The sequence below is a fragment of the Staurois parvus genome, unplaced genomic scaffold (genome assembly GCF_062004578.1).
Source record: "Staurois parvus isolate SC_StPar_1 unplaced genomic scaffold, SC_StPar_1.0 ptg000147l, whole genome shotgun sequence".
Taxonomy (NCBI): Eukaryota; Metazoa; Chordata; class Amphibia; order Anura; family Ranidae; genus Staurois; species Staurois parvus.
In genome coordinates this window covers 4,072,904-4,098,493 of record NW_028317943.1, presented here as the reverse complement: position 1 = coordinate 4,098,493, position 25,590 = coordinate 4,072,904, and the positions used below count along the sequence as shown (strand labels likewise).

At 40.2% G+C, this 25,590-nt stretch overlaps 1 protein-coding gene across 7 annotated transcripts in view; it reads right to left on the bottom strand.

Annotated features, from left to right (window-relative positions):
• The window catches only part of CNTN1 (contactin 1), a 280,313-nt gene that overhangs the window by 55,033 nt on the left and 199,690 nt on the right, over positions 1-25,590 (bottom strand). For all 7 annotated transcript variants that reach the window (XM_089673988.1, XM_089673989.1, XM_089673986.1 and 4 more), the window contains 4 exons: positions 24,220-24,315; positions 15,008-15,214; positions 10,943-11,039; positions 8,480-8,661 (listed from right to left, as the gene is read on the bottom strand). In XM_089673988.1, the coding sequence (XP_089530114.1) occupies positions 8,480-8,661; positions 10,943-11,039; positions 15,008-15,214; positions 24,220-24,315 (582 nt within the window). The remainder of the gene's footprint in view (positions 1-8,479; positions 8,662-10,942; positions 11,040-15,007; positions 15,215-24,219; positions 24,316-25,590) is intronic.

The following is a 25,590-nucleotide window of genomic DNA, read 5'->3' as shown; positions in this document are numbered from 1 at the left end:
ATTGGTATAACACAGACAGTAACTCAAACCAAAGGCAGCTATCCACTGCCACACCAAAAACAAACAAAAAAAGGAAAGGAAAGAAGAGTACAAAAGGAAAAAGATAACAAGACCAAGAGCAGGGGTTCGAGAACGCCAATACCAAGTAACATCACAACCCCAGACTAGCCAGGGGGAGCATGGAAAAGGAATATTGCAACCACAGCTCCCATATTTTCAAGAATTTTTGTTGGGAGTCGTTACAGATACTAGACATCTGTTCATTGAGCATCATAGTGGTCATACGGCCCAGCACCCCCTGAAGAGAGACAAACAGGCTCTTCCAGGCCTGAGCAATTGTTCTGGTGGCCAACAAAAACAAATAGGAAGCCAACTTCTGCTGGTGAGCCAAGAGGCCTGGTATGGGACAATGAAGCAAAGCATACCAAGCACATGGAGAGATGGAACAAGGTGAAAAGGAGGCCAAACACATAAGACCAAAAATGAAACAGTCTCGGGCATGACCACCAAATATGCAATACATCACCACGATGGCCACAACCCTGAAAGCATTGATCACTGCAGGCAGGGTTCGCCTGGGCCAAACAAGCCAGAACCCATTACCAACGAAACAACACTTTGTATGCCGCCTCCAGTGTGGTCGTATTAAATGAACATTTAGCGACCAGGCCCTTTTCCAGTCCTCCAGATCCACGACTGCCCCCAGGTTGCGCTCCCACTGAGCGACATATGAGAGAAGTATGCATCGAGCGTCTGTTGAAAGCTGCATTAAGAAGAGAAATAAGGCCCGGGGCGTCCGGACGCTGTTGGCAAAGCAGTTCAAAGGCAGATTTCTGCTACGGGAAAGCAAAAGTCCCCTGCAGTGAGGTCAGGCAATGCCGCAATTGAAGGTAATGAAAAAATTCCACCGGAGGGACATCCCATGACTCCCAAAGAGAATGCCAAGTGGGGAAGAACCGAGAAGTCAAAAAGTGTCGCACCTGCGAAAAACCATTGGCCATCCACCAAGAAAACGCCCTTGGTTGATCTAAACCCGGTGGGAATAGAGGGTTGTTAATATTTGGAAGCAAAGGTAGGAGTAGGAGCCACTGGAGTAGCATGCTGAATCCCACACTTGTAAGCCATGGAGCAAAATCGGACTCGGGCGTAGGGCAGGGGAAGCCATAGAAGCGTTGATGTCGCAATAGAGGCACAAATAGGTAGTTTTAGCAGGACACAGAGAGGAACGTTTGAGGAAGCGTGCAACATAGACAGCAGGGCAATCTGGCTCGCCTGATAATACTTAGTTACATTAGGCACCCCAAAGCCACCATGGAGTCTATGAACAAAAAGCGTATTTCTGGAGACTCTGGGGCCCTTATCGGCCCAGATAAAATGCATAATCTTTGAATCAACCGAAGGAAATGAGGAGGAACCCGCACTGGGAGAGTACGAAAATAGTATAACAATTTTGGCAAGATGGTTATTTTCACTGAATTAACCCGTCATCTCCAAGACAGGTGCAGAAATTGCCAGGAGTGCATAAGAGAGGACACAGAGCAAATCAATGGATAATAAATTGCAGCAAACAACAAGACATAGGTAGGGGTCAAGCGAATGCCTAGGTATTCAAGAGAAGAGGAAGCCCATTTGTAAGGGAAGTGGGACTGTAGGTGCGAAACCAAATCTGAGGCCAAAGTAATATTGAGAGGGACAGTCTTATCCAAATTAATACAGAGACCCGAAATCAAGGAGAAGCGCACAAGAACCTGTTTCAAATTTGGAAGCATCATCAGGAAATTAGTGAGAGTCAAGAGGGTATGGTCCGCAAAAAGGTTCAACTTGAACTCCTGTCCCGCGTATGGAACACCCGATATATTACAATTGGCCCGGAGCGCTAAAGCCAGTGGCTCAAGCACCAGGACAAAGAGCGCCAGGGGCAGCCCAGTCTCGTCCCCCGCCAAATAGGAAAGGGATCTGAGAAATACCCAGTGTATTTAACAAAAGCTGAAGGGGAAGAATACAAGGCTTGAATCCAAGAAAGAATAGAATCCCCAAAACCCCAACGAGACAGCACAAACCACAGATATTTCCAGGATAGAGAATCAAAGGCTTTATATATGTATAAGGACAGTAAGAATCCCGGGATTTTCTGCTGTTGTAGAAAGTGTACAAGATGGACCACCTTACGAACGTTATCACCCGCCTGCCTCCCAGGGACGAAACCTACTTTGTTTGTGTAAACGAGACTATGCAAATATGTATTGATACGAAGACTAAGAATCTTGCCCAATATCTTAAGGTCTTCATTAAGAAGAGAAATGGGCTGGAAGGCTTGTGGTTCCAGCACATCATCAGTTGTTTTAGAAATCATGGAGATATGAGCTCTAAGCGCGTCCGGAGAGGGCAAAGAGCCCTGTCGTAACTCAATGAAATAGTCAGCCAAGAAGGGCGCCAACAGCAATTTTCTTATAATAGAGACTGAAGCAGCTGTCGGGACCTAGGGCCGCGGTGGACCGTAGACATTTGATAGCTTGCAGTACTTCCGATACGCTGACACCGGCGTTGAGGGCCATTTGCGCCGCCTTGGATAATCCAGGAAGTCGAAGATCTTGGAAGAATGCCTCTGCCTGAGCCACAGGGAAGGGATCTAGTTTATCGTAAAGGTGTGAAAGGAAGTCTGCAAAACAGGAAACAATCTGCTGGGGATTAGAAGTACAGCCACCTGCGGGAAGTTGCAATCGGATCTGTTTATGGGGTACACTTGCACCATTTAAACACATGACACTGATCTAGGGCAGGTGGCTTCCAGGGCCCCCTCAGCAGAAGAATACCAGATCCACATCCCACCCTCCATCTAAACTTTGTTCCTCACCCTAGGTCATGCTGTCACTGTGGTGAATATGACTTTATTGTGAAGGGGGGACTGTGATGTGATGGGGCTCTAAAATGAAGGGGGGGCATTTAGATGTGAAAAGGTGAGCTCTGATGTATAAGGGGGCTCTGATGTGAAGGTGTGGCTTTAAAATGAAAGGGCTCTGATGTGATAGAAGGCTTCTGAAATGAAATGATGGCTCTAGTGTGAATAGGGGACTCTGATGTGATTGGATGGCTTCTGATGTGAAATTTTCTTGCAGCATGCTTATCCATTCATTTATATTGTATTCCTTAATTTATAAAACTGATTTTTTTTTGGCCCAGGAAAATGTATAAAACATTTGATGTGACCCTTGTACCAAAATGATAGACCCCTGTTCTACACACATAGTTTACTTCACTAATACCTAGAGCTGCAGCTTCAAAGTTTACCTGTAGCATCACCTACAAGTAAATTCTGCTAATATTACCTGGTAACACAATACCTATTACATTTCAATTGCAGGGGGGTATGTAAATTGTAAAAAACGTAAAGATTGCTGATGCTCATAAGAGAGATGGGTCAGAAGCAGCAGCTCAACTTAAATTTATCCTCAAAAATCCCTTTTAAATGTCATTAGTAAATGCTCTTAAGTAGGGCTGTAATTTAACTGCATAGCTTATAATCGCATGCGCAGCACAATCTGCTTGGCTTTATGTATAGATCATCTAAAAGGCGTACATGCCTTTGTTCAGTAATGAGATTTTTGCATTACAACTGAAAGGTGTTTGTCTCAGGGAATGATCATAAATACAGTGTTAAAATGTGGAACTTTTAGGTGATCTCTGAAAACCTATCTCTTCAGGGAAGCCTATCCCGTCCTCAGCTAATAACAGAATCTTCTATTCCTCCTATCAATTCATCCCCCGCAGTTATTACCTTTTGTACCACCAGCCCCTCCCTCTTAGATTGTAAACTCCAAGGAGCAGGGCCCTCCTAACCCTCTTGTATTGAACTGTATTGTTGCTGTATTGTCTCCCTTTTTATTGTAAAATGCTGAGCAAACTGTTGGTGCTATATAAATCCTGTATAATAATAATAATAACTATTAAATATATTAACCTCCCTAGCAGTCTGATTATGTCCATATTTCTGTGCTCAAAGCAGTACATTTTTTTGCATGGAAATATGTATTTTTTTTATTGTAGGCCTGTAATTTTTAGGAACAACTCACTGAAATCTGTCCGAACAAGAGTATAGTAAACATCCCAGGTATGTTAAAATTTAAAACACGAAATCATAAATTATAATTTAATAATCATAAAAAATAATAATATAATAATAAATTTAATTCAATAATATAATCAAACAAAAACACTGAAATTTGAAATAGAGCGCCAAGTTCGCACATCACTGAGCAAAGTCGCAAAATCGTTTTCCCCACGAATCATTATCACTCAACTCTGCAACTGGTTCTAATTTACTATCGCTATATACTATATGTTCTCTAGCTGGTCTAAAACCACTTTTGACCTAAAGGGACGCTTTTTGGATACCATGGACATTTCTCAGTTTCCAGGCAGAAAGAACAGTAAAAATGCAGGCAGGGCACAGGACAAAGCACTCGGGACAAAATGTATGTGAAATGCTTTGATACAGTAATGTTTTACTATTTGATTTTAGTGAATTTAGTGAATGGCACTTTTTGTCATTATCAAATTTCCCGCCTTTCCGTCCTGATGTCGCAGGAGACGGAACCCAGAAGACAGATGCTGGCATCCGCCAGAGGACATTACCGGGGACACTGCAGGAGGGACATAGTGGGAGTGCAGGAAAAGGTAAGAGAAGAACAGATCCCGGAGCAGTGCCGCATGGTTAGCCCGAGTGTAGCTCTGGGTAACCGCTTGTGGTACGGAAACTTTACCCCGATCTACACTCAGGAATACCGCCAGGGAGGCTACATAAAATCCACACTGGAGAGATAACATTAATAGGTCTGGTACTTTGATTTTAAGGAAAAACATTTTTTGCCATGATGACCAATGTCACTGGGAATGAAGGTGAAGTTAAATCCAAAATTTCGAGGTCAGGAACAGAGGGAACATCTTCCAATGGGATGCAAAATCACCAGCACGCAATCTTAAAAAGGCAGACATTTATTCATCACCTATTAACAGCAACATTTTAAGGTCACTAAGGACTTCTTCCTCAGGCAGCAATGACAATAAACAACTAATAGACACAAAGTTTCACTAAACCACGATAGCCAGAAAGAGGCCCCCACCCACTGAAATGCCCATGAAAGCCAATTATTTGCAAATAAAGATATAATAATACATGTCTAATCAGTGCCATATACATCAAAGAAATAGGAAAAGGATTCCCAACATGTCCATCAAAAAACCAACTGTTGTGTGAAATGGTTTCAATAAACAAAATAGAACCTATATGCATCCTGGTAACCATGGGGACCCGCCTGTCAGATCAATGGTCAAATCACACAGGGGGAGGAGGGGGATGGTGAGACTGGAAGTCTTATGTCCTGTCTAATTATTAGGATGGTGTGCTGGTGATATTGCATTCCTTGGACTTCAGTTATGGAGCCATCTGTCGTTGTACATCAACATCTGTCGATAATACGGCCTGTTGATGCATGGAAATCACTGGATTCTTTGTTTATCTTCTAATGGGGATACTTGTTCCCATGACAACTTTATAAGAGGACATTGAAAAGATATATTCTAACTTTCTGTTGAGTCTACAAGACAGAAAGTGAAGGGAACCACAATGCTCTCCTTCCTCAGAGAGAGTTTTAAAGAAAACCTGTAGGGAGGTTGCCACTTAAAAAAAGCTAGATCCCTGGTTGAAATGCTGAACCACTGGTCCCAGCTCTTTCTCAGTCACTGACTCAGCTCAATAATAGCAGAGTAAAGTCCAAACTCCTGTTCTATATACTTGTAGGAGAGCAACCCATTGGAGTTGATTTATTAAAAGAGTAGAGAATGTTCACTTCAATCATTAAATCATGTGCAAGCAAAATTCTTGCCTTGTAAATTTCCAAATTACAAATATCCAAAGCGACCAAGCCTTAAAGTGACACTATGCTCTTGGTTAAATGATTTAAAATGATGACAATTTTAATTTTTGTTTGCTTGTTTTTGTTGCTGTGATCTGACTTCCTGCTAGAGAGTGACTACATTCAGTCTCCATGGTCTCTCTGTAGGAACAGATCCACCTTCTCTTGATCACTCCCGAGATGGACTATGGACTATAGGATTTATAAAGTGTATAGAGCAGCGCACAGGACAGCAACTAATGTGCACTGCTTGTTTGCAAAAAAACGGACATGATGGAGAAAAGGAGAGCTTTGGGAGCTCTCAGAGGAGGCTACATGGAAGCAGAAAATCACTGTTAAAAACTATTTAATGAAAAATAGATTACAAGACCATTAAGAAGTGGATATGTATAGATTACTTTTGAAGATTAAGGATATCATTTAGAGACGCTTTAACTTTATTCACTATGCTGAGTTAGCATTCTTTACTTCCTAAGTAAATAACTTCAAAGCACTTCCACCTAGCAGTACTGGGGTCGTTGGTTCGAATCCCAATCATGGCACCACCTACCTGGAGTTTGCATGTTCTCCCTGTGCCTGTGTGGGTTTCCTCTGGGTACTCCAGTTTCCTCCCACACTCCAAAGACATGCTGGTAGGTTAATTGGATCCTGTCTAAATTGGCCCTAGTATGTGTATGTATGAATGTGAGTTAGGGACCTTAGACAGTACGCCCCTTAAGGGTTAGGGACTGATGTGAATTGATATGTAAAGTGCTGCGTAAATTGACGGCGGTATACAAGTACCTATAATAAATAAATAAGTCATTAGATAAAAGCATTAGCATGACAGCAAAGCAACTAGCATGTCCAAAAAAAGTCACTGATGACAGCTTACAGATTTCCCACAGTACAAGTTTTGCTTAACTCTGAGGGCTCGTTCACACCATGGTGCAGAGCCGTCAGTTTTTCTGAACACATTCTGCAAGGGTACAACTAAATCAATTGTTCTCTATGTGCCCTGTTCACACCACAACACTAGCATCACCTGTAGATTTTTTCTGCGCAGGAATCTGCAATGTGTATACAAGTCATTGAAGCGCACATGAAAACTGATGTCAACTGATGTCTCTGCAAGTGAAATCTGCGCGTCAGTTTCCATCCGTTTTTCTGCATGTATGGTGTGAACGCGGCCGTAAAGCAACCCTGTTGCAGATATATGTATTTAACCCCATCCTAACTGTAAAGGAAGCCAAAAAATACTAACCTTTCCTAATTTCCTGAACTCCAATTATTAGCACTGGTTCCCTGAGGTCCACAGAAAAACTGAAACTTGTCGGCGTATTGATATTCTGAGCCCTCTGCAGCTCTTATGGTTTCTCCCTTCGTTTTCTATTTTGCAAACGTACCTTTTTTGTATGTCTTCAGCCTGGTCATGTGACACACCGGGTCCCCTTCCTATTTAAAGTGTTACTAAACCCACAACAGTAAAATCAGTCTGTGTATGCAGTAAAGCATGCTTGATATACTCACTGTGGAACCTAAGGGGTTATTCCTCTGCATTGTGTAAAAATGCTGTTTGATCCTGACTTCTCTGATCCTCCCCTTCTTCCAGTGCCCCCCTCTTATCTCTTGATAAGATATATTATCTCCCTCTTATCTCCTGATAAGACATATTGGGATTTATTTACTAAAGCTGGTTCACTCGGAATCTCGAGCACTTCTGCACAGAAACTAATCTGCTTCCAGGTTTTATTGCGAAAGCTTAATTGAACAAGCTGAGGTTAGAGGCTGATTGGCTACCATACACAGCTGCACCAGATTCTGAGTGAACTATCTTTAGTAAATAAACCCCACTGTGTGGAGACACTCTGCACATGCTCAGTTTGATGTGTATAGCTAGAGAGTTTTTCTTTTTTTCTTGGGAGTGAATGTGACCAACACAGGGCCAATCAGCACCGTCCAGTCAGCGGTTCTGCATCCTCCTAGTGCAGAAAGAAAACTCCTACAAGCTTTAACCAGTGCTCTGCTGAACACTGATATAAGTCACAAGACTGCGTATTTAGCAGTTTATATTTGCTAAAATAATTGCATTTTTATGTAGTGTGTACTGTGGGAGACCAGATAGAGTGAATGCAGAGTCCTGGGTGTAGTAACACTTTAACTCTTCCCTAGTACTGGGTGGTCCATGATGATGCAGAAAGCAGAGCTAACGTAATGAAGTCAGCACAGCTGTCTACATTATTACACTGTGAATGCAGGGTGCTGTGGTGCTGTCCCCTCCCGGGAGGATCATTTGCACCCTGAACTCATAGGATGTCCTCAATCATTTAACCTAAAAGACTGAGGACATCTAATAGCAGAACGGAATCACTGCAGAAGACAGTGCCAGCAGCAGATGACCATGGCAGCAAGAGCCAGATTTATATTTTCAAACCTCCTGGAGGACCCTTTTTAAAAAAGAAAGGAATCCAGAGTTTGGAAGCATATACATTACTGTGCGCTGGATAACAACACTGTTCAGTATTCCTGTTACCTGTTATATTAAATCATTTTCTGAAAAATATTGGGAAAAGGTATCAATTGCTTACCTTGTACATGAACATATGCCCTGTGTGTGTCTTTCTCCTTAATGTTCTCAGCCTCACATTCATAAGTCCCTTCATCTTCTGGTTGGATGTTATAAATTTTAAGCACAGCACCCGACTGACTAATTTCAGCTGTGGCAGGCATTGCTTCATTCAGCTTACGCCATCTGATTACAGGTACAGGGCTAAAAGTGAGAAGGCAACATATATCAGTGTTTGTGGGGAAACAAATGGACCCTTTTTAATACAATAACATCTCCCACAGACTTTTTAACAGTAACTTACCCACATCTACCCACATGACACTGAAATACAGGAATTGCACATGAACCCAACACTAAAATGGTTGTATACTCAGAACATTGGCATTTTAAACATTTTGTAAACAGTAAGATAAGAGGAATTTTGACTTACCTGCAAATTCCATATCTTGGAGTACAGTGCAGGACACAGGCAACTCATTCATACACTATAGGACCTCCCAAAGTAATGAATAAAAGAGCAGACAACAACTAGACCATTGTGCAGCAGATCTTTGTGGCAGACGAAAGCACTTGAGTGCCTTATAAAGGTGTAAGGTGAAAGTGACATTAAAGTTTGCAACAACACCTGATCATCCGAGACTGATCTCTGGATGGATGAATTTTAGTGCCAAGTTTGAAAAATATACTCCATAAAGTGTATACTTTTGAAACAAAGCCCCATTTTGCACAGCAACAGTAAAATATACAGTGTGACTCTGTCTTATGTGTTCACTGCATATAAAATCCAGGCTTCGCCCATCATGGTGGACAAGGGACTGGGTTCCATTGTAATGGGCCTCAGCCCTGGACCAGTAGCTTACAAAAAAAAAAGTGCAGCGCTACAAATTCAAAAGTACAAAAAAGTAATATATAAATAAAAAAATAATTATAATGTCCAATAATGTGCAAAAAAATTATTTAAAATAAACATAAAGTCTTTAGTGACAAACAAAAGTTCAGATATTTCAGAAAAAATTATGTTTCCCAAAAAAAATTCAAAAAAACTTCTTGGGGATCCACCATCACCAGCATCTCAAAAAATTACTGCCTCTTACCAGACTTTTGTGACCCCACAATTAAGTGGCGGTCAAGAGAAGCATAGTGCGGATACCAAATTAGAATGACGAACTCCGTTATTGCTGACTCTGGGGGGGGATACGGTGCACTCCATACACTGGATGTAGCTAGACGCCAATAGGATCCCTCTCATTAGATTCCCAAATCAAGGCATTAGCTCCCAAACTGATACTTCAGATAAATTGACAAATATAGACCTAAAACAATGAATTATCCTCAAAGAGGACAACATCATCCAAAAAGCAAAATAATCCTCATAGTGTAGTATGATTAGCAGGATTTATTGCCTTATAACGTAGTATTATATGTACATCAAAAGATACTTAAAACAGCATGTCACCATATAACCAAATGGTAAGTTTATAACCAACAAGATGGCTGCCGTGTTCCGGTGCGTGATGACGTCACCAGTAGCTACCTCAAAACATTGCACCAATGCTAAAGTAAGTGCCTCATGCAGGATCCAGTGCCCAGAGCAACATAACAGACCGTTCCCACACTGTGGGGTCTGGGTACGGCTCCCAAGGTTTTACCCAGGTTGTACTGATCCAGATACTCTGCTTGTGTAGTTAGTTAGGTTGATTGAAGAAATCTTTAGAAAGTAAAGAAGACAGTAATAAAGTAATGAAGCTGGTTTCTCCAGAAAGGAAAGAGGTCCATTTCCTACAGACACTAGAAAAAAACTACTGTACTCACAGAATGGGGTTTTCTGATAGGGGAGGCGCCCCAGGGGGCATGACCTTAAAACCTTGTCAGTATCCAATCACCTGAATATATAAGCCCATAACCCATGGTGTTTGAATAAGTTGCCTGTTTTCTGTGCTGTACAATTAAAATAGGTTATTGCAGAAAAATAAACAAAAAAATTGCTTTCCGAAATAAAAAAATTAGATTCCAAAGTATATTTTGGAAATATTTTTAAAGTGCCAAAATGTTATTCTACTTCAAGATAGAGTGGGAAAGGATCAAACCCTCTGTTTTTATTTTAGTGTCCCCACTGTGCGGTTTTATTGTTAGCACAATCTTCTTCACAAAAATACATAAAAATGAAGTAATAATACAAACTCAAGCATTTTCAACCTGTCCACATTAATAAACGTGTTTCTCTGCTGTTTTTGTTACTGATTCTTTTCATTTCCTGTTCTGGTGACCACGCAAAGTGGTTGTAAACCTTTCCAGTGAAGCACAGACATCAACTAAAACCTGAAGATTTAGGGTTCCAATTTAAATCAAACACACAGCTGTAATTATGTAAAGTTATTTCCATAAAAAGAGCTATGTTTTTCCTACCACAACATTGTTACATCAGTAGACGTTTGTCCTTTTTTCAGCATTTACAAATTCATTGTGCTAATGTAGTACTTACTTTCCCAAAGCAAAACACTCCAGTGTCACATTTTGTTCCTTCAGAGCATAAATATCTGAGAATCTAACTTGAATATCTGCGGCATAGCGTTTTGCGGCTATAATACAAAGACAGCAAATAACATCTGACATCAACAATGAAATGCAGCCATTACATCTCCAAATCACCACTTATGCTAAATAATGTATTCATCTCTAGTAAAGATCATCTTCTTTCATGCAAAAGCCTTTTTTGGGACTACTTTCTGAAAAGTACGGTTTTAGGTTAAGGGCAATATTATATATACATTAAATCCATCAGTGGTTCATATAGTGAACTCGGTGTAGAGCTATTCACCCTGAGGTCATCACAGAGGACAAGGGGGCACGCTTTACGTCTGGAGGAAAAGAAATTTAATCTCCAAACATGGAAAGGTTTCTTCACAGTGAGAGCTGTGAAAATGTGGAATAGACTCCCTCAAGAGTTGGTTCTGGCCAGCTCAGTGGATTGCTTCAAAAAAGATTTGGATTCTTTCTTAGATACACAGAATATAACTGGATACTAACATTTATAGGTAAAGTTGATCCAGGGAATATCCGATTGCCTCTCGGGGGATCAGGAAGGAATTTTTTTTCCCAGCAGGAGCAAATTGGATCATGCTATGCTGGGTTTCTTTGCCTTCCTCTGGATCAACTGTGGGTATAGGATTATAACTTTTTTTTTTCCTATGGTTGAACTGGATGGACTTTTGTCTTTTTTTCAGCCAGACTATGTAACAATATATATATATATATATATATATATATATATATATATATACACATACATACACACAGGGCTTAAAATTTCAAGTCCTGAGATACTAGCCAGGCCTTAAGAGTTACTCGCCACCAACAAACACACACAAACAGAGACACCTGTACACACACGCAGACATGTACATACACACACAGAAACATGTACACACACACACATACAGACACAGGCATACACACACAGGCACGTCCAGACACGCATACACACAGATACATGTACATACACAGAAATACACATGCACAGACACATGTACATACAAACAGACACATGTACATATATACACAGACACATGTACATACATACATACACAGACACATGTACACACACACGTACAGACACAGGTATACACACACAGGCACGTTCAGACATGCATACACACAGATACATGTACATACACAGAAATACACACGCACAGACACATGTACATACAGACACATGTACATATATACACAGACACATGTACATACATACACAGACACAGGTATACACACACAGGCACGTCCAGGCACGCATACACACAGATACATGTACATACACATAAATACACACGCACAGACACATGTACATACAAACAGACACATGTACATACAAACAGACACATGTACATATATACACAGAGACATGTACATACATACACAGACACATGTACACACACACACACATACAGACACAGGTATACACACACAGGCACGCAGACATGCATACACACAGATACATGTACATACACAGAAATACACACGCACAGACACATGCACATACAGACACATGTACATATATACACAGACACATATACATACATATACAGACACATGTACAAAAGACACAGGTATACATACACAGGCACGTTCAGACATGCATACACACAGATACATGTACATACACAGAAATACACACTCACAGACACATGTACATACATACACAGACACATGTACATACATACACAGACACATGTACACAGACACAGGTATACACACACAGGCACGTTCAGACATGCATACACACAGATACATGTACATACACAAAAATACACACGCACAGACACATGTACATACACACAGACACATGTACATATATACACAGACACATGCACATACATACACACAAACACACATACATGTACATGCACACACAAAGACACATGTACACGCACACATGTACATACACGCAGACACATGTACAGATACACACATGTACATACACACAGACACATGTACATGCATACACAGACACACACAAAAACACACATGTACACGCACACACCACCCCCCCATAAAAAGTTGCAGTACTTCGTTGTTCACTCACAGATCCGGGTACTGCACTCTAGGGGGGTGCAGAAAGCACAGCACACACTCCTTCCTTTGCTTTCACTGCGCTCAGCTATTGATCAATCTGACAGCTCCCAGTGCCAATGACAGATCCGGCCTGAGCTCCGAGCCTGCTCAGCAAGACGGACCTGGGGGACACACTTGCCCCCACCATAATTTCCACTACACACACACGCGCACACACCTATAGATATATATATATATACACACACTCACCGACCACTTTATTAGGTGCACCTGTTCAATTGCTTGGTAACACAAATTGCTAATCAGCCAATTACATGACAGCAACTACATTTTTTCAGGCATGTAGACATGGTGAAGATGACTTGCAGAAGTTCAAACCGAGCATCAGAATGGGGAAGAAAGGGGATTTAAGTGACTTTGAATGTGGCATGGTTGTTGGTGCCAGACGGGCTGGTCTGAGTATTTCAAACACTGCTGATCTACTGGGATTTTCACACACAACCATCTCTAGGGTCTACAGGAAAAGGTCCAAAAAATAGAAAATATCCAGTGAGCTGCAGTGTGGATGAAAATGCCTTGTTGATGTCAGAGGTCAGAGGAGAATGGGCAGACTGGTTGCTGCAACAATCAGAAGGTAGTGTCAGAATTTGGCGTAAACAATTTGAAAGCATGGATCCATCCTGCCTCGTATCAGTTCAGGCCGGTGGTGTAATGGTAATCGGCACTAGCAAGGTGTATGTATTTAATAAAGTGGCTGGTGAGGGTATGTGTGTGTATATGTATATATATATATATATATATTTTTTTTTTTTTTTTTTAAGGTGGCATACTGGTGTCAAAATGTCTTAGGGAGGCAACTCCATCCAAATATGTGAAACAATTCAGAATTCAGGAAGTAGAGTGTAGAACATATTTTAGAGGTAGAGTATTTAAGATATGCACAGCTGTGAATGAATGTATGTTCAGGATTACCATCAAAAGGCAAAAATTTCTCAGAGATGTAGGAACATGGGATATTGCAATATACATTCACAGTATTAATTCATACCAGCTGATATAAAACTATCGGGTTGAATTACTAAAAGCAAATAGACTGTTCATTTTCCAAGGGAAATTGAACTTTGCAAAGGAATTTGCCATAGATCGGTCTATTTACCCTACAGAATACAACCCCTTTGCATTTTGTAGTAATAGAATTATAAACTATACACTCAATATAGTGTCGGACAGGTACAATTACACACTGCTTTTTTGGAAAGTGCAGGGTGTATTCCTGCTGCAACAGTTTAGCATAGAAATGAGCAAGCTTACTCTCCCCCAAGAGCTATCACTTTTCACAAACCTTGTATTGTTCATTTACTTAAGTCAAATAGGCTGTTCACTTGGCAACAAAAGTTGCATTTTGCAAGGGAATTATCCCCAAAGCTAAGTGAATGAAGAAAAGCTCTGCCGACTTCCATCAACCAATCATGTGCATTGTCATCCCATCACATGTGCTCCCAAAAGAGACCACAAGTGACCATGCCAACACACATTGCATAAGATAAGAATTTTCCACTAAGAAAGAACATGCAGCAGTAGCTGGAGTATATGCATTTATACCAGAAGTGGTCGTAAAGAAGCTCCAGCAGAACTTACCAATAGAAAGAATGAAAAAAATGGTAAAAAGTGTTTTATTTAAAAAAAAATGTTTATAATGCTCAATGCTTTAGCAAACCAATGTAATCCATGGCAACCATCCTATTTATCCTTTAGTTGCGTGAAATCCAAAAAATGTTAAATCTGGTTATCTTGCACAACTCCCCTTTCAATGTACCCACTGCACTATTGATTACCATATTAAATATGTCCTATGGTATCTAGCATTGACATTTGATTTGTACAATCAGTGCAAGTAAATATTTATACATCTGCAAATAATAATCCTAATGACAATGATATATCAGTTATATACTGCATGTTATAGGGAAATACTTACATTCTGCCTGGGGCAAAAGTGAAGTATATTTGCTAAAGACACTTTTTGTGATTGAAGGACTGGATACAAAACAGGAGTAATTTCCTTTGTCTGACTGTTCTACTTTTGCTATATACAAATTTCCATTTGCCTGGGTAACAAATCTGCGTTTATCCACATTAATAAAATTTGGAAATTCATTTAGGATCCATCTGTAATTAAGGTCATCTGCGTAAGAAGGAGAGAAATAAAAGTCTGTTAAATGACAGTTTGAAATACTTTGATATGGTAAAATTGTCTGTTTTATAAGGTAAAAGAGCTGTTTGCCTTGATGATTTAAAATTTGATAAATAGAGCATTCAATGCAAAAATAGGGAAAATTGTATTCCATACTTACCGTAATCTTCCTTTCCTGGATCCTCCCAATGTCAGCCTACCACAGGTCAGCTCTGCCCTTTCTGACCCCTCCAGTACAACCTCTTTCCCAGGCCATAAGAGCGGCTGTCTCCCCTCACTCAGTGTTCAACATATCACTCTTCACAATGGAGACTGGGTGGGAATCTCTGGCTGACATGAGGAGGATACAGGAAAGGAAAATTACGGTAAGTATGGAATACAATATTCCCTATTCCTGGACTTCCCCATTTCAACCTACCATGGGATGTACCAAGCAATGCTAAAAGGAACAAAGGGAGGAGAAAAAACAAGACATAAACTGAATGCTGCATATAAATTTCTATTACTGACAGCCGCTGCAATGACTGTAGATCCAAAAATAACTGCACCGATGGAAAAGCCATACTCATTCTGTGGTGACAAATAAATGCATTTGCCGTTCTCCAGCTTGCTGCCCTGAAAACCACCTTTGCTGACACTTTAGCGTATGCTGCCAATGAGATTGGGATGCTTCTCATTGAATTAGCTCTCACTTCCAAAGGTGGCGGCAAGCCTAGGACTTTGTAGGCAATCTGAATGCTCTTGACAATCCACGAAGACATGACCTTGGGTAGAACCGTGAAGCCCTTCCTTGGACCTTGATGGAAGATATAAACACTATCTTGTTCACGGATGTCCTCTGTACATTTCAGATATACTGAAAGTGAATGAACCAGATGTAACTTCTTCCACTCATCCTCTGACCCATCTTCCAGAAAAGGTGAAAGTACGGACTCCCAACTTGTATGGAATGAAGTTGAAACTTTTTAGAAGAAATTTGGGACTTGTCTCAGAATTACCCTGTCTTGGAGGATCCATCAGTATGGCTCTCTAGCTAAAAAAGGCATACATGTCAGATACTCTCCTTTTGGTAGCAATTGCCATTAGGAAATATGTCCTTGGAGCAACATGGAATAAAAAAAACAAAATTATCGGGTAAAATGGTGGTGCCAGCAAGGCATTCAAGCCAAGTGGCAAATTCTCCCTAGTGTTCTAATTTTCATTGCTGTCTTCAGAAAGTGAATGACCAAAGGGTTAAAGGCCCATCTTTTACTTGCCATGGCCAAGAGGACTGAAACTTGAATTTGCAACTAATTATAAGCCAGGCTGCTTTTAAACTGTTTTGCAGGAATTTAAGAACATTAGATACCGAGGAAGTTTAAGCATTCCAATTTTTGCCAGAAGAGAGCCCCAAAAAAGGCTTTTCTATACCCGATGGAAGGTCGAAATAGTTTACTTTTTCCTAGCTTGCAACAAGGTGTCAACTATGCCTTTTCACAGCTCCAGATGTCTTAGAGACCACCTCTCAACTTCCAAGTCATTAATTTCAGTCTTGTGGGGTTCAGATGCAACAACCTGTTCTGAACCAGGAAATACAAACAAACAAACTGTGAGTGGAATTGGTTGTTCAAGCCTTATCCTCTATTTCTTGGGAAACCAAGGCTGGCTTGGCCAAAAGAGCAGGGCTATTATTGCCCCCACAAACCTCCACGGACTGGAAAAGGCATCCTGGCCCAATGCTTGAAGTTCATTAATGACACCATCAGACCCATGTCTGGTGTTGCCCAGGCTTTTTCCGCAACAATTTCAAAGTGATCGAATTCTCTGTCATCTACGAAACTCTGACTCTGGTCCGCCAGAATATTCTCCATTCCTGGGAGGTATGAAGTAAAGATAATTCCCTTCCACTCAAATGAAGATTTGTCAGGCTACTCTCAGAAGAGGCAAGCTTCTGGTGCCCCCTTGACAGGCCAAGTAAGCCACTGTAGTCCGATTATCTGCAAGCACCTTCACCACGTTTCCACGTAACAGATACTGGAATGCTAGCAGAGTGAATCGGGAAGCTTCTAACTCTAGCAGATAGGAACTCTGCATTGTCCACCTCTTTCAACGACCTTGAACCTGGTGACCAAAGCTGTGGGCTCCCCCAACCCACCAGCCTGGTTCTGGAGGCTTGAGAGGAACACTGCCCTTCCAATTGCGCAAAAACGTCCACCAGGTTAATAAACGGGCTACTGGACCTGGTATGAGGATCAATATATGATGATCTCACTGGTGAAGGAAACAGAATTGAAACTTCCTTTTTCTGCATCTGACCCAAGGAACAACTGGGATGGTGGATAACAGAAGGCCTGGGTACTGCATGCACTCTCTTGCCAATAAGAAAGGCCTGCCCATTACTTCCCTCAACCGAGTCTGGATTTTTTTTTACTTTTTACTGGGGATATATAGAAGGACCTGCGTTGGTTGCAGTTGACTCTTTTGATGTTTGATTATCCAAAGCATTTGAGTGTGTTACAGGTTAGAGACACGTGATCCATCAGAAGAGTCCTCAACAAGGTCAACAGAAGGATGTCATCGAGGTAATGAAATATCTGAAAACCCCTGAGTCTCAGAAAAACTATGAAGGCTGACAGCAGTCTTGTGAAGGTTCTGGGAGCGGTGCAAAGCCCGAATGGCAAACAACGAACTAGAAAAGTGACCCTTGTATGCAAACCTGAGAAAGCGATAATGAGCCCGAACTATGGGGGCATGAAGATAGGTGCCTGCCAAATCCATTGAGGCCATCTAGTCCCTGACTTTTACTACTGAAATGATGGTCTCCAAGGAATCGATCTTGAAAGGAATTGAAGACGCCTGAGGAATTGAGCACCAGAACCAAACAGGAATACATGTCTTTGCCCCATTCTTGTCTTGGTACAGGAAAAATAGCTTAAGCTGTTAACAATTCTTTTTTATATGCGTACAAACAATTCAGTTTGTCTGGACACATTGGTAGCCGAATTCCCCCGAAGTAATACTGAGGGGCCTTTTTGCAAATTCTAAGAGATATCCACTTCGGATGATATCCAGAATTCAAGCATCCTCTACTTCTCCCACCCAGACCTCCCTGAATAGAGCAAATTTTGCTTGTCTGAAGACTTAACTGGCTGGCTTGATTTGGACTTGACTCCCTTGGGAAATGCTGCACTGACATTCTTCCAATGTCTGAAAAGGCCCACCAGGCCTGTATGCACTGGCTTCTTTGAAATGATTCTTAACTCTTCTAAAAGAGCAAAAGAACTGACGGTACTATCTCTTCTCCTGTAGGATAAGACCTGACTTCCCACCGCAAACCTGCTGAATGGCAGCTTTAAAGGTCTTGCCAAAAAGGAGCTTCCCATCCAATAGAATCAATGCTTTAGCCATAAGGTTCTTTTGGTGTTACTGTGTGAGCCATTAACTTTGCTGTCATTCTGACTTGATCCACTGCTGCTTCAGCAATGAAGTCCACAGCTATCCTGAAAAATTGCACTTCTCCTGAACCCAGGACTCCATTTCTGCCACCCAAACTCTGAGGGCCATAGGGGATAGTCCTGTCACAGTGTACACCCTGCTCAGATCTGTATCAATATTGCTGTCCATTGGATCCCTAAAAGACACCGAACTTTCAAGTGGAAGCATTATGTGGCTGGTCAATCTCTGTAAAGAGGTGGCTACTTTGGGAACTATATTCCATAATTTGCCATCCCTTTTACATGAGGTGATTGTAGCCGTATTAGTGCACTTGCGACAGAAACAACTGAGTACTTCCTTCCATCCCTTTTATAAAAAGGGTATAACTTTGAAACTCTGTTATGGACATTTACTCTTTTGCTATTTTTTTGCCCATTTATCCTTAATGGGCTCTTTGATTTCAAATATCAAAGGAAAGAAGGAACTGTCTTTTTTTTCAATCTGGGTAGTATTTTTTTGAGTGGAGAACTCTTTTTTGCTGCGTCACTAATGTACAATTATACTTGCTGTGCGTCTGCAGCTTTGTCACGTGCCCCCTACCTAAGATAGGATGTGCACACCAATTTGCCCAGCAATGCTTCAGCTGAACAGCCCCAACAAGCCACCACTTCAGGGTGGGTTGGAGAAGAGGCCCTGGAAGAGGTAGAAGACCTTTTCCTGTGCTGGCCAGAGGATTACTCTTCTTGGAACTCTTTTAAAAATTTGCAAAAAATAAATAAAATAAAAATGATAATTACAGAAAGCAGAGAAAAAGAAGAATAAATAAAATAAATAACAAATAAAAAGAAAAAAAAAACTATCCATTAGCTCTTCAGTGCTTGAAGCTGCAGCGTTTAGCAACAGCCTAAGGGGGCATATCACCTAACCCACATCTCAGAGTCATAATACATGTGCATGCATACAAGGCAAACAGGCAAACAGCTGAGGCTACCTACAGGGAGCAGAGCAGCAGAAGGACCCAGGCTTGATCAGCTAGTGATTAGGTAAACAGGTGGAGCTCATAGAGACACAGAGCTGCAACATAAGAGAGAGAAAACCAGCCTCTAGATAACGCAGCGTCCCGGCCGCTCCATGGCAACCCGGGAAGTTCAGCGCTGGTCACCCTTGCATGTGTACCACCTAGCCTGCTCTGTAGCTGCAACAAACACTGCCACCATGAATGTGGGCATTACCAGCCCCAGATGCCAGCCAGCCCACAGACTTGCTGAGATATGGACTACAAGTGCCAGCCAGCCCACAGACATGCTGAGATATGGACTACAAGTGCCAGCCAACCCATAGACATGCTGAGATATGGACTACAAGTGCAAGCCAGCCCATAGATATGCTGGGATATGGACTACAAGTGCCAGCCAGCCCACAGACCTACTAAGATATGTGACTACAAGCCAGCCAAACTATGCACAGGTAAGGTACCCTGCCTTCCCAGCAGTTCTTTATACTGCCCCACAGAAATAACCACTGTAGGGTGGCATAATCAATAAGCAGAAATTTTTAAAGCATGCATAATAATCCCCGCACCAAGGGAACCCACTACACAGGGAGGTTTACAGCCCAGACAAGGGGTCTTCTTACCCAGGAGAGGCTGAACCTGGAAAGGCCATAGGAGAGATTTTTATTTTTTTCTTCAAGGTGTCCAGAGCGAGGACGAAAAAAGAACGCTGAGTGAGGGGAGATAGCCACTCCTATGGGCTATGAAAGAGGTTGTCCTGGAGGGGTCAGAGCTAACCTGTGGTAGGCTGACATGGGGAGGTCCAGGAATGTTTTATACTGTAAAACAGCTGTTTGCCTTGATGATTTAAAATTTGATACACACAGCATTCTATGCAAAAATATGTATTTTGTATCCTTTTAAAAGGGATAAGTGATAACACATGCTAGCTTACCATTCATTTAATGCTGTGGGAAGTGTATAGTAAGCAATCAATGTTATAAGCAGTGTAAAGTACTGATTGTTGTAGTAAAAACTCAAGCTCTGGGAGGGCTACATTTTTGTTTATTATATAAAAATACAAAAGGTTATTGTATGGCCATGCTGATACCAGCTAAAATGCTTTTCACCAGTGAGGTGTGTTATTTTTAATTGGTCCCGAAATAGAGGCACACATTGCAAAGTGTCTCATATTAGAGGTCACTGTGCTCTTTGGTGCATCTCATGCCCACGTTTTTTTGTGGCATAGGATGGTGGGATTACGTCCAACAAATCTGGCACCCTCTTTAGAGGGGCATCAAGCAGAGATGTGCAAGAATTAAAAATGTGTTTAGTTTTGGATTTGCCCGTTAAGTTAATAATTTTTTTTAGTCATATTCATTATGTAATAATGCTTTGTTTTCGAAATTCGCTTTGTAAATGTTTGTTATTTTCAAATCAATTCAAAATTATCCAAATTTGAATGTGAGCATGAATTTGAATTAGAAAATGAATTTGAGTTCAAAATGAAAACATATTGCAAAAAATACAGTAAAGTATAAAGGTGAACTAAGATAATGATTATTACTTAAGCTGCTTTATAGAAAAGAACAGAAAATAAAACAATAGAATAGAATAGAAAATACTAAAATAGAAAATAAAAGGATAGAATAGAAAATAAAAAATAGAATAGAGTAGAATAGAAAATAAAAAATAGAATAGAAAATAATAGAATAGAGTAGAATACAATAGAATAGACTAAAATAGAACGAATAAAGCCATCTTCCGAAATTCAAATTGTGGAAGATGGATATATTTATTCTATTCTATCTTCTTTGTATTCTTTTCTATTCCCTTATTTTCTATATTATTCTATTCCATTCTATCGTTCTATTTTATTCTATTCAGCAGCCTAAGTAGGGATTTTCTAATTTCATGTTGATACCTTACTGTATTTTATGCACTCTGTTTGCATTTCAATTTTGAGTTCATTTTCCAATTCTGATCATTTGGTTTGCTATAATTTATTTGTTTTTTTTAAATTTGTTACTATTGTGATTCAGAAATTCAGATACAGGCAAATCTCTGAATAAAGAAAATTGTCTAACTAAATGAGTCACACATGTCTAGCATCAAGTAGGCTGAGGTCCTCTTCTGAAAGAACTATTAAAAGGTCTAAAGAAACCCTTAACTGTTCATCTGTGGTGAAAGAAGGTCAAACAGCCTCTGCACCATCATTTTACATTTAATTGAATCTAAGTTAGAATAAAATCCCATAATCTTTTTTTCTGTTTCGTATTAAGCTCTTCTTTGATTTTCAGAATATAATAGGTAATTAGGTAAGGGGTCCAAAGACCCCTTTACTAGTTCAGAATGGATGGTATTACAACCAGACAGGTTGAACATACTTTACCTCATGGTAGAACCAAAGGTCCAGTATTGGTCAGCATCTGCCAGTGGTAATTTGGAAAAAGTACTCTAGATTTTGAAGATATATCTCAAATGCTCCAGAAGTGCTGCAGGGTATAAAGGGGCTGGTATTGGCATGGCATGGAGCCACATACTTCCAGTTATCCAGCAATGGGGGTGCCTAACCGCAGGCCTAGTGTACTTTGCTGTTATTCCTTGTGTGTTTTTCTGGGAGGCGAGCTTTGTATCTCAAAATCTTACTGAAATTTTAAAGTACTGTCTTAAATTCAACCACAATCATTAAAGAAAATATTAAATAAAAATAATAAAAGTTCACATGCAATATAAAATTATACTATAAATAATATTCTAACTATTCATGGATACAATACTAGGTGAGTATTCATACTGTAGCATCAGTCAGGAGAGAATCTGAATTAGGTATTCCTCATATAAAGGATATGAAGGATTCACCTTACTTTTATGTTGCGACTCTACTCACTGAAACTCTGCACAACCTTTCTGACTGCCAACCTCTAAGAATGGTGTGCCGTCTTCAAAGAGTCTCAGAGAAGAGACTTCATATTCTCTGAAGTAAAGGAGATTCTCCTTTCTCTGTGATTCTGCTAACATCAGTACAAGAGAAATATTTGCACGTAATACAACATCAGATCTCAGGCCTTTTATAAATACTTTGCATACATTTTATAAATCTGTGCTTTTAAGGGAAATTAGGATTTTGATTTAACTAAAACTAAAATGCCTAAAACTAAAATGCCTAAAGACCAGGGGCAAGTCTATTGAAGGCAGCACACAATCTTAAGAAATTTGTTTTATGTTTAATTTTCTTTTTTTGGTGTTAAACACAAACAGAAGAAGCTTATATTTATTGTTAGGTTGGAAAAATGTACTGTCACCTATGTGGGGGCAGGTATGGATGAGCTGAGTGTTTGATTCAAACATTCATTTTAGGCTCTTCTTTGATCTTCAGTTCGAACATTTGTCTGAACACCATAAGTTTAGGACGTATGGCACGAATGAACATGGCATGTCATTTTAACTTCGCTACCATGCCAATTTGACAACACCTTTAGCCATGTAAATAAAGGAATTAACACATATGCCAACCTGACTGATAACGTTGGGATTATGTAACTAGAACAGGGTTGTTTCACAACTTTCACAACTCTTGTTCTTGGACGATCAACAACTATTCATTCCACAGTGATTGCAACTGGTGTTCTTCCTGACACTGAAGCAGTGGCTTGGGGAAACTATGAAATGTCTTCAACATTACAGAATAGGTCTTGTTGACGAACTACAAAACGAACAAACAGGAGAGCACAAAGGCCTACTGCATTACCAACTATTTATTATTCATACAGCATCAATGCCAAATGGGAAGTGAAGAATATAATCACATATAGATCACAAGATACCACAGCATAAGAAGTCATGTTCAACCATACACCCCATTAGACTACCAAGTTGGAGCGTTTCGGAGGCGTACCTCCTACCTCAGAGCTTGTTGACTAACTACTACTACTTTCACAACATATGATGCACATTCTCTAGCTTGCCATAATAAATGAATGGCTCATAAGCTTTCAGGACCAAATGTGGAACAAATATTGAATCCTGTTTTAGTGCTTAGAAATTAAGCATTGTCATTGACTGATTGATTAAACAGTGAGTGCTGGAACATAAATGAGCAATCTTTTCTTGTGCTCTAAATTTTTATATATATATATATATATATATATATATATATATATATACACACACACACACAGTATATATATATATATTGTTTTCAGTATTATAACTCTCCCTTTCACAGCAACATATGTAATAAAGCCCAAACTGGATGATTAGGGCATACCCTATCACATACTATTATCGTAGATGATCAGTGTGCTACCTAGGGTCAACACTCTAAAAGTTTCCTCACCAGATGAAAAGCTTAATAGTAAAAAGGGCTTCATATCTATGCTGTATGTTAAGGAGATTTGTAAGTTCCTAAAGAAAAAATGCAATACCTTGCTGCTGAGTCTTATTATTATTAGGGCTGCGTTGTTTGACTAGAGCTCCTGCAGCCTGCACTACAGTCAGACCATATATAGTACTCAATTTTAGTAAATTTCCACAAATGACAGGTAAGAAAGAAAAAAACAATGTAAATTATCACTGTGAAGGTTATCACCTGGGAAGTGTGGAGGAGGGTCACAAATCAGCGTCACTCCTGTGCCTTCCTTCACTTTTACTTCTGGGCGCTCCTCAGGAGGGAAAGGATCAAGATCTATATTCAAAAATTACATAATAATTAATGATGACATTTTCTCCACTTACACAAGGCAATAAATAAATTAACAACTGGTAGACTGTATTTTTTAATGCTTGCATGTCAGTTTTCTGTGTTCCCACTGGGAATGCTTCTTCTCACATTATTGGGACACAGACAGCAATAAATCCCTTTTTTCATAAAACAGTGAAAAGCTTTCGCTGACTTTTAATGCTGTCTGTGTCCCCACTGGGAAGCTTCACCTTCAATTATTTTTACTAGAACACAAATATCAATAAAAAGGACAGTCATGCTATCTATTCTGTTTTCTATTTACTGAAGAAAAAAAAAAACCTTAACCTTCCATCTATTTTTACATCTGTCCAAAAATACTTGTGGCAACCAAACTTGACTGTACTTACAAATGTATGATAAAAAACAGGTTCTGATAAACTTCTAAGGGAATTTTGGTCTTTTAGTTTGTTATATGAGCCAACTTGTGTGCTGAATTTTTTGGTCCTTTGTGCATTGTAGAGAGGTTTTGACACACCTATCAAGACATTGTGGATGTGAGCGGAAAAGCAGATATTTGCAAGGCAAAGCAATTCTCTTTCTAATGTCTTAGTCATGGTCATGGTCTGCACCGATATGGATATGTATGTCAATTATCTTAAACTTCTCTGCACTTCGACAAATAATTGAATGGGGTTTGTGTTATTATACCTGTATATCAATTGTAAAGCCGCAGTATCTGCAATGGTGACCATAAAAAATAAGTAGCAAAACATTTTATCTCAAAGGATGCATGCATTGAGATTCCCTGCGAGTGGAGAAGGAAGAGCTGGACTGTTCATACCTGCAAGGGTAAAAAAACACCCCTGTGCCACCGCCAAGCGGCTGACCTCCTGTGTTTACAATGCATCAGGTTGGCTGCTCAGCATGGGACCCGGAAGCAAATCGAGATCACTCAAGTAGCAGTGATTTCCAGCTTCCATGGGCATCGGCCAGGTATAGTATGCATATGTAACTATGTATAACATACCAATGCCTGGAATTATTCTTTAAATACAAGATATTATCACACCATTTGAGACTTATTTTTTAGCATCAGCAGAAGTCCATACGGATAGACTGCAGCAAAAGGAAAGTTATGAGAAAGAGCATTAGACACATTCAGATTGGAAATGTCATGCCCTTGGTGAATTTTCTGTGTGAGCACAGGGTGTGGGATTGCACATTCATTGAAGTGGATCTTACTTGGAGAAGGATAATTTCCAAGAGGACACTTATAGA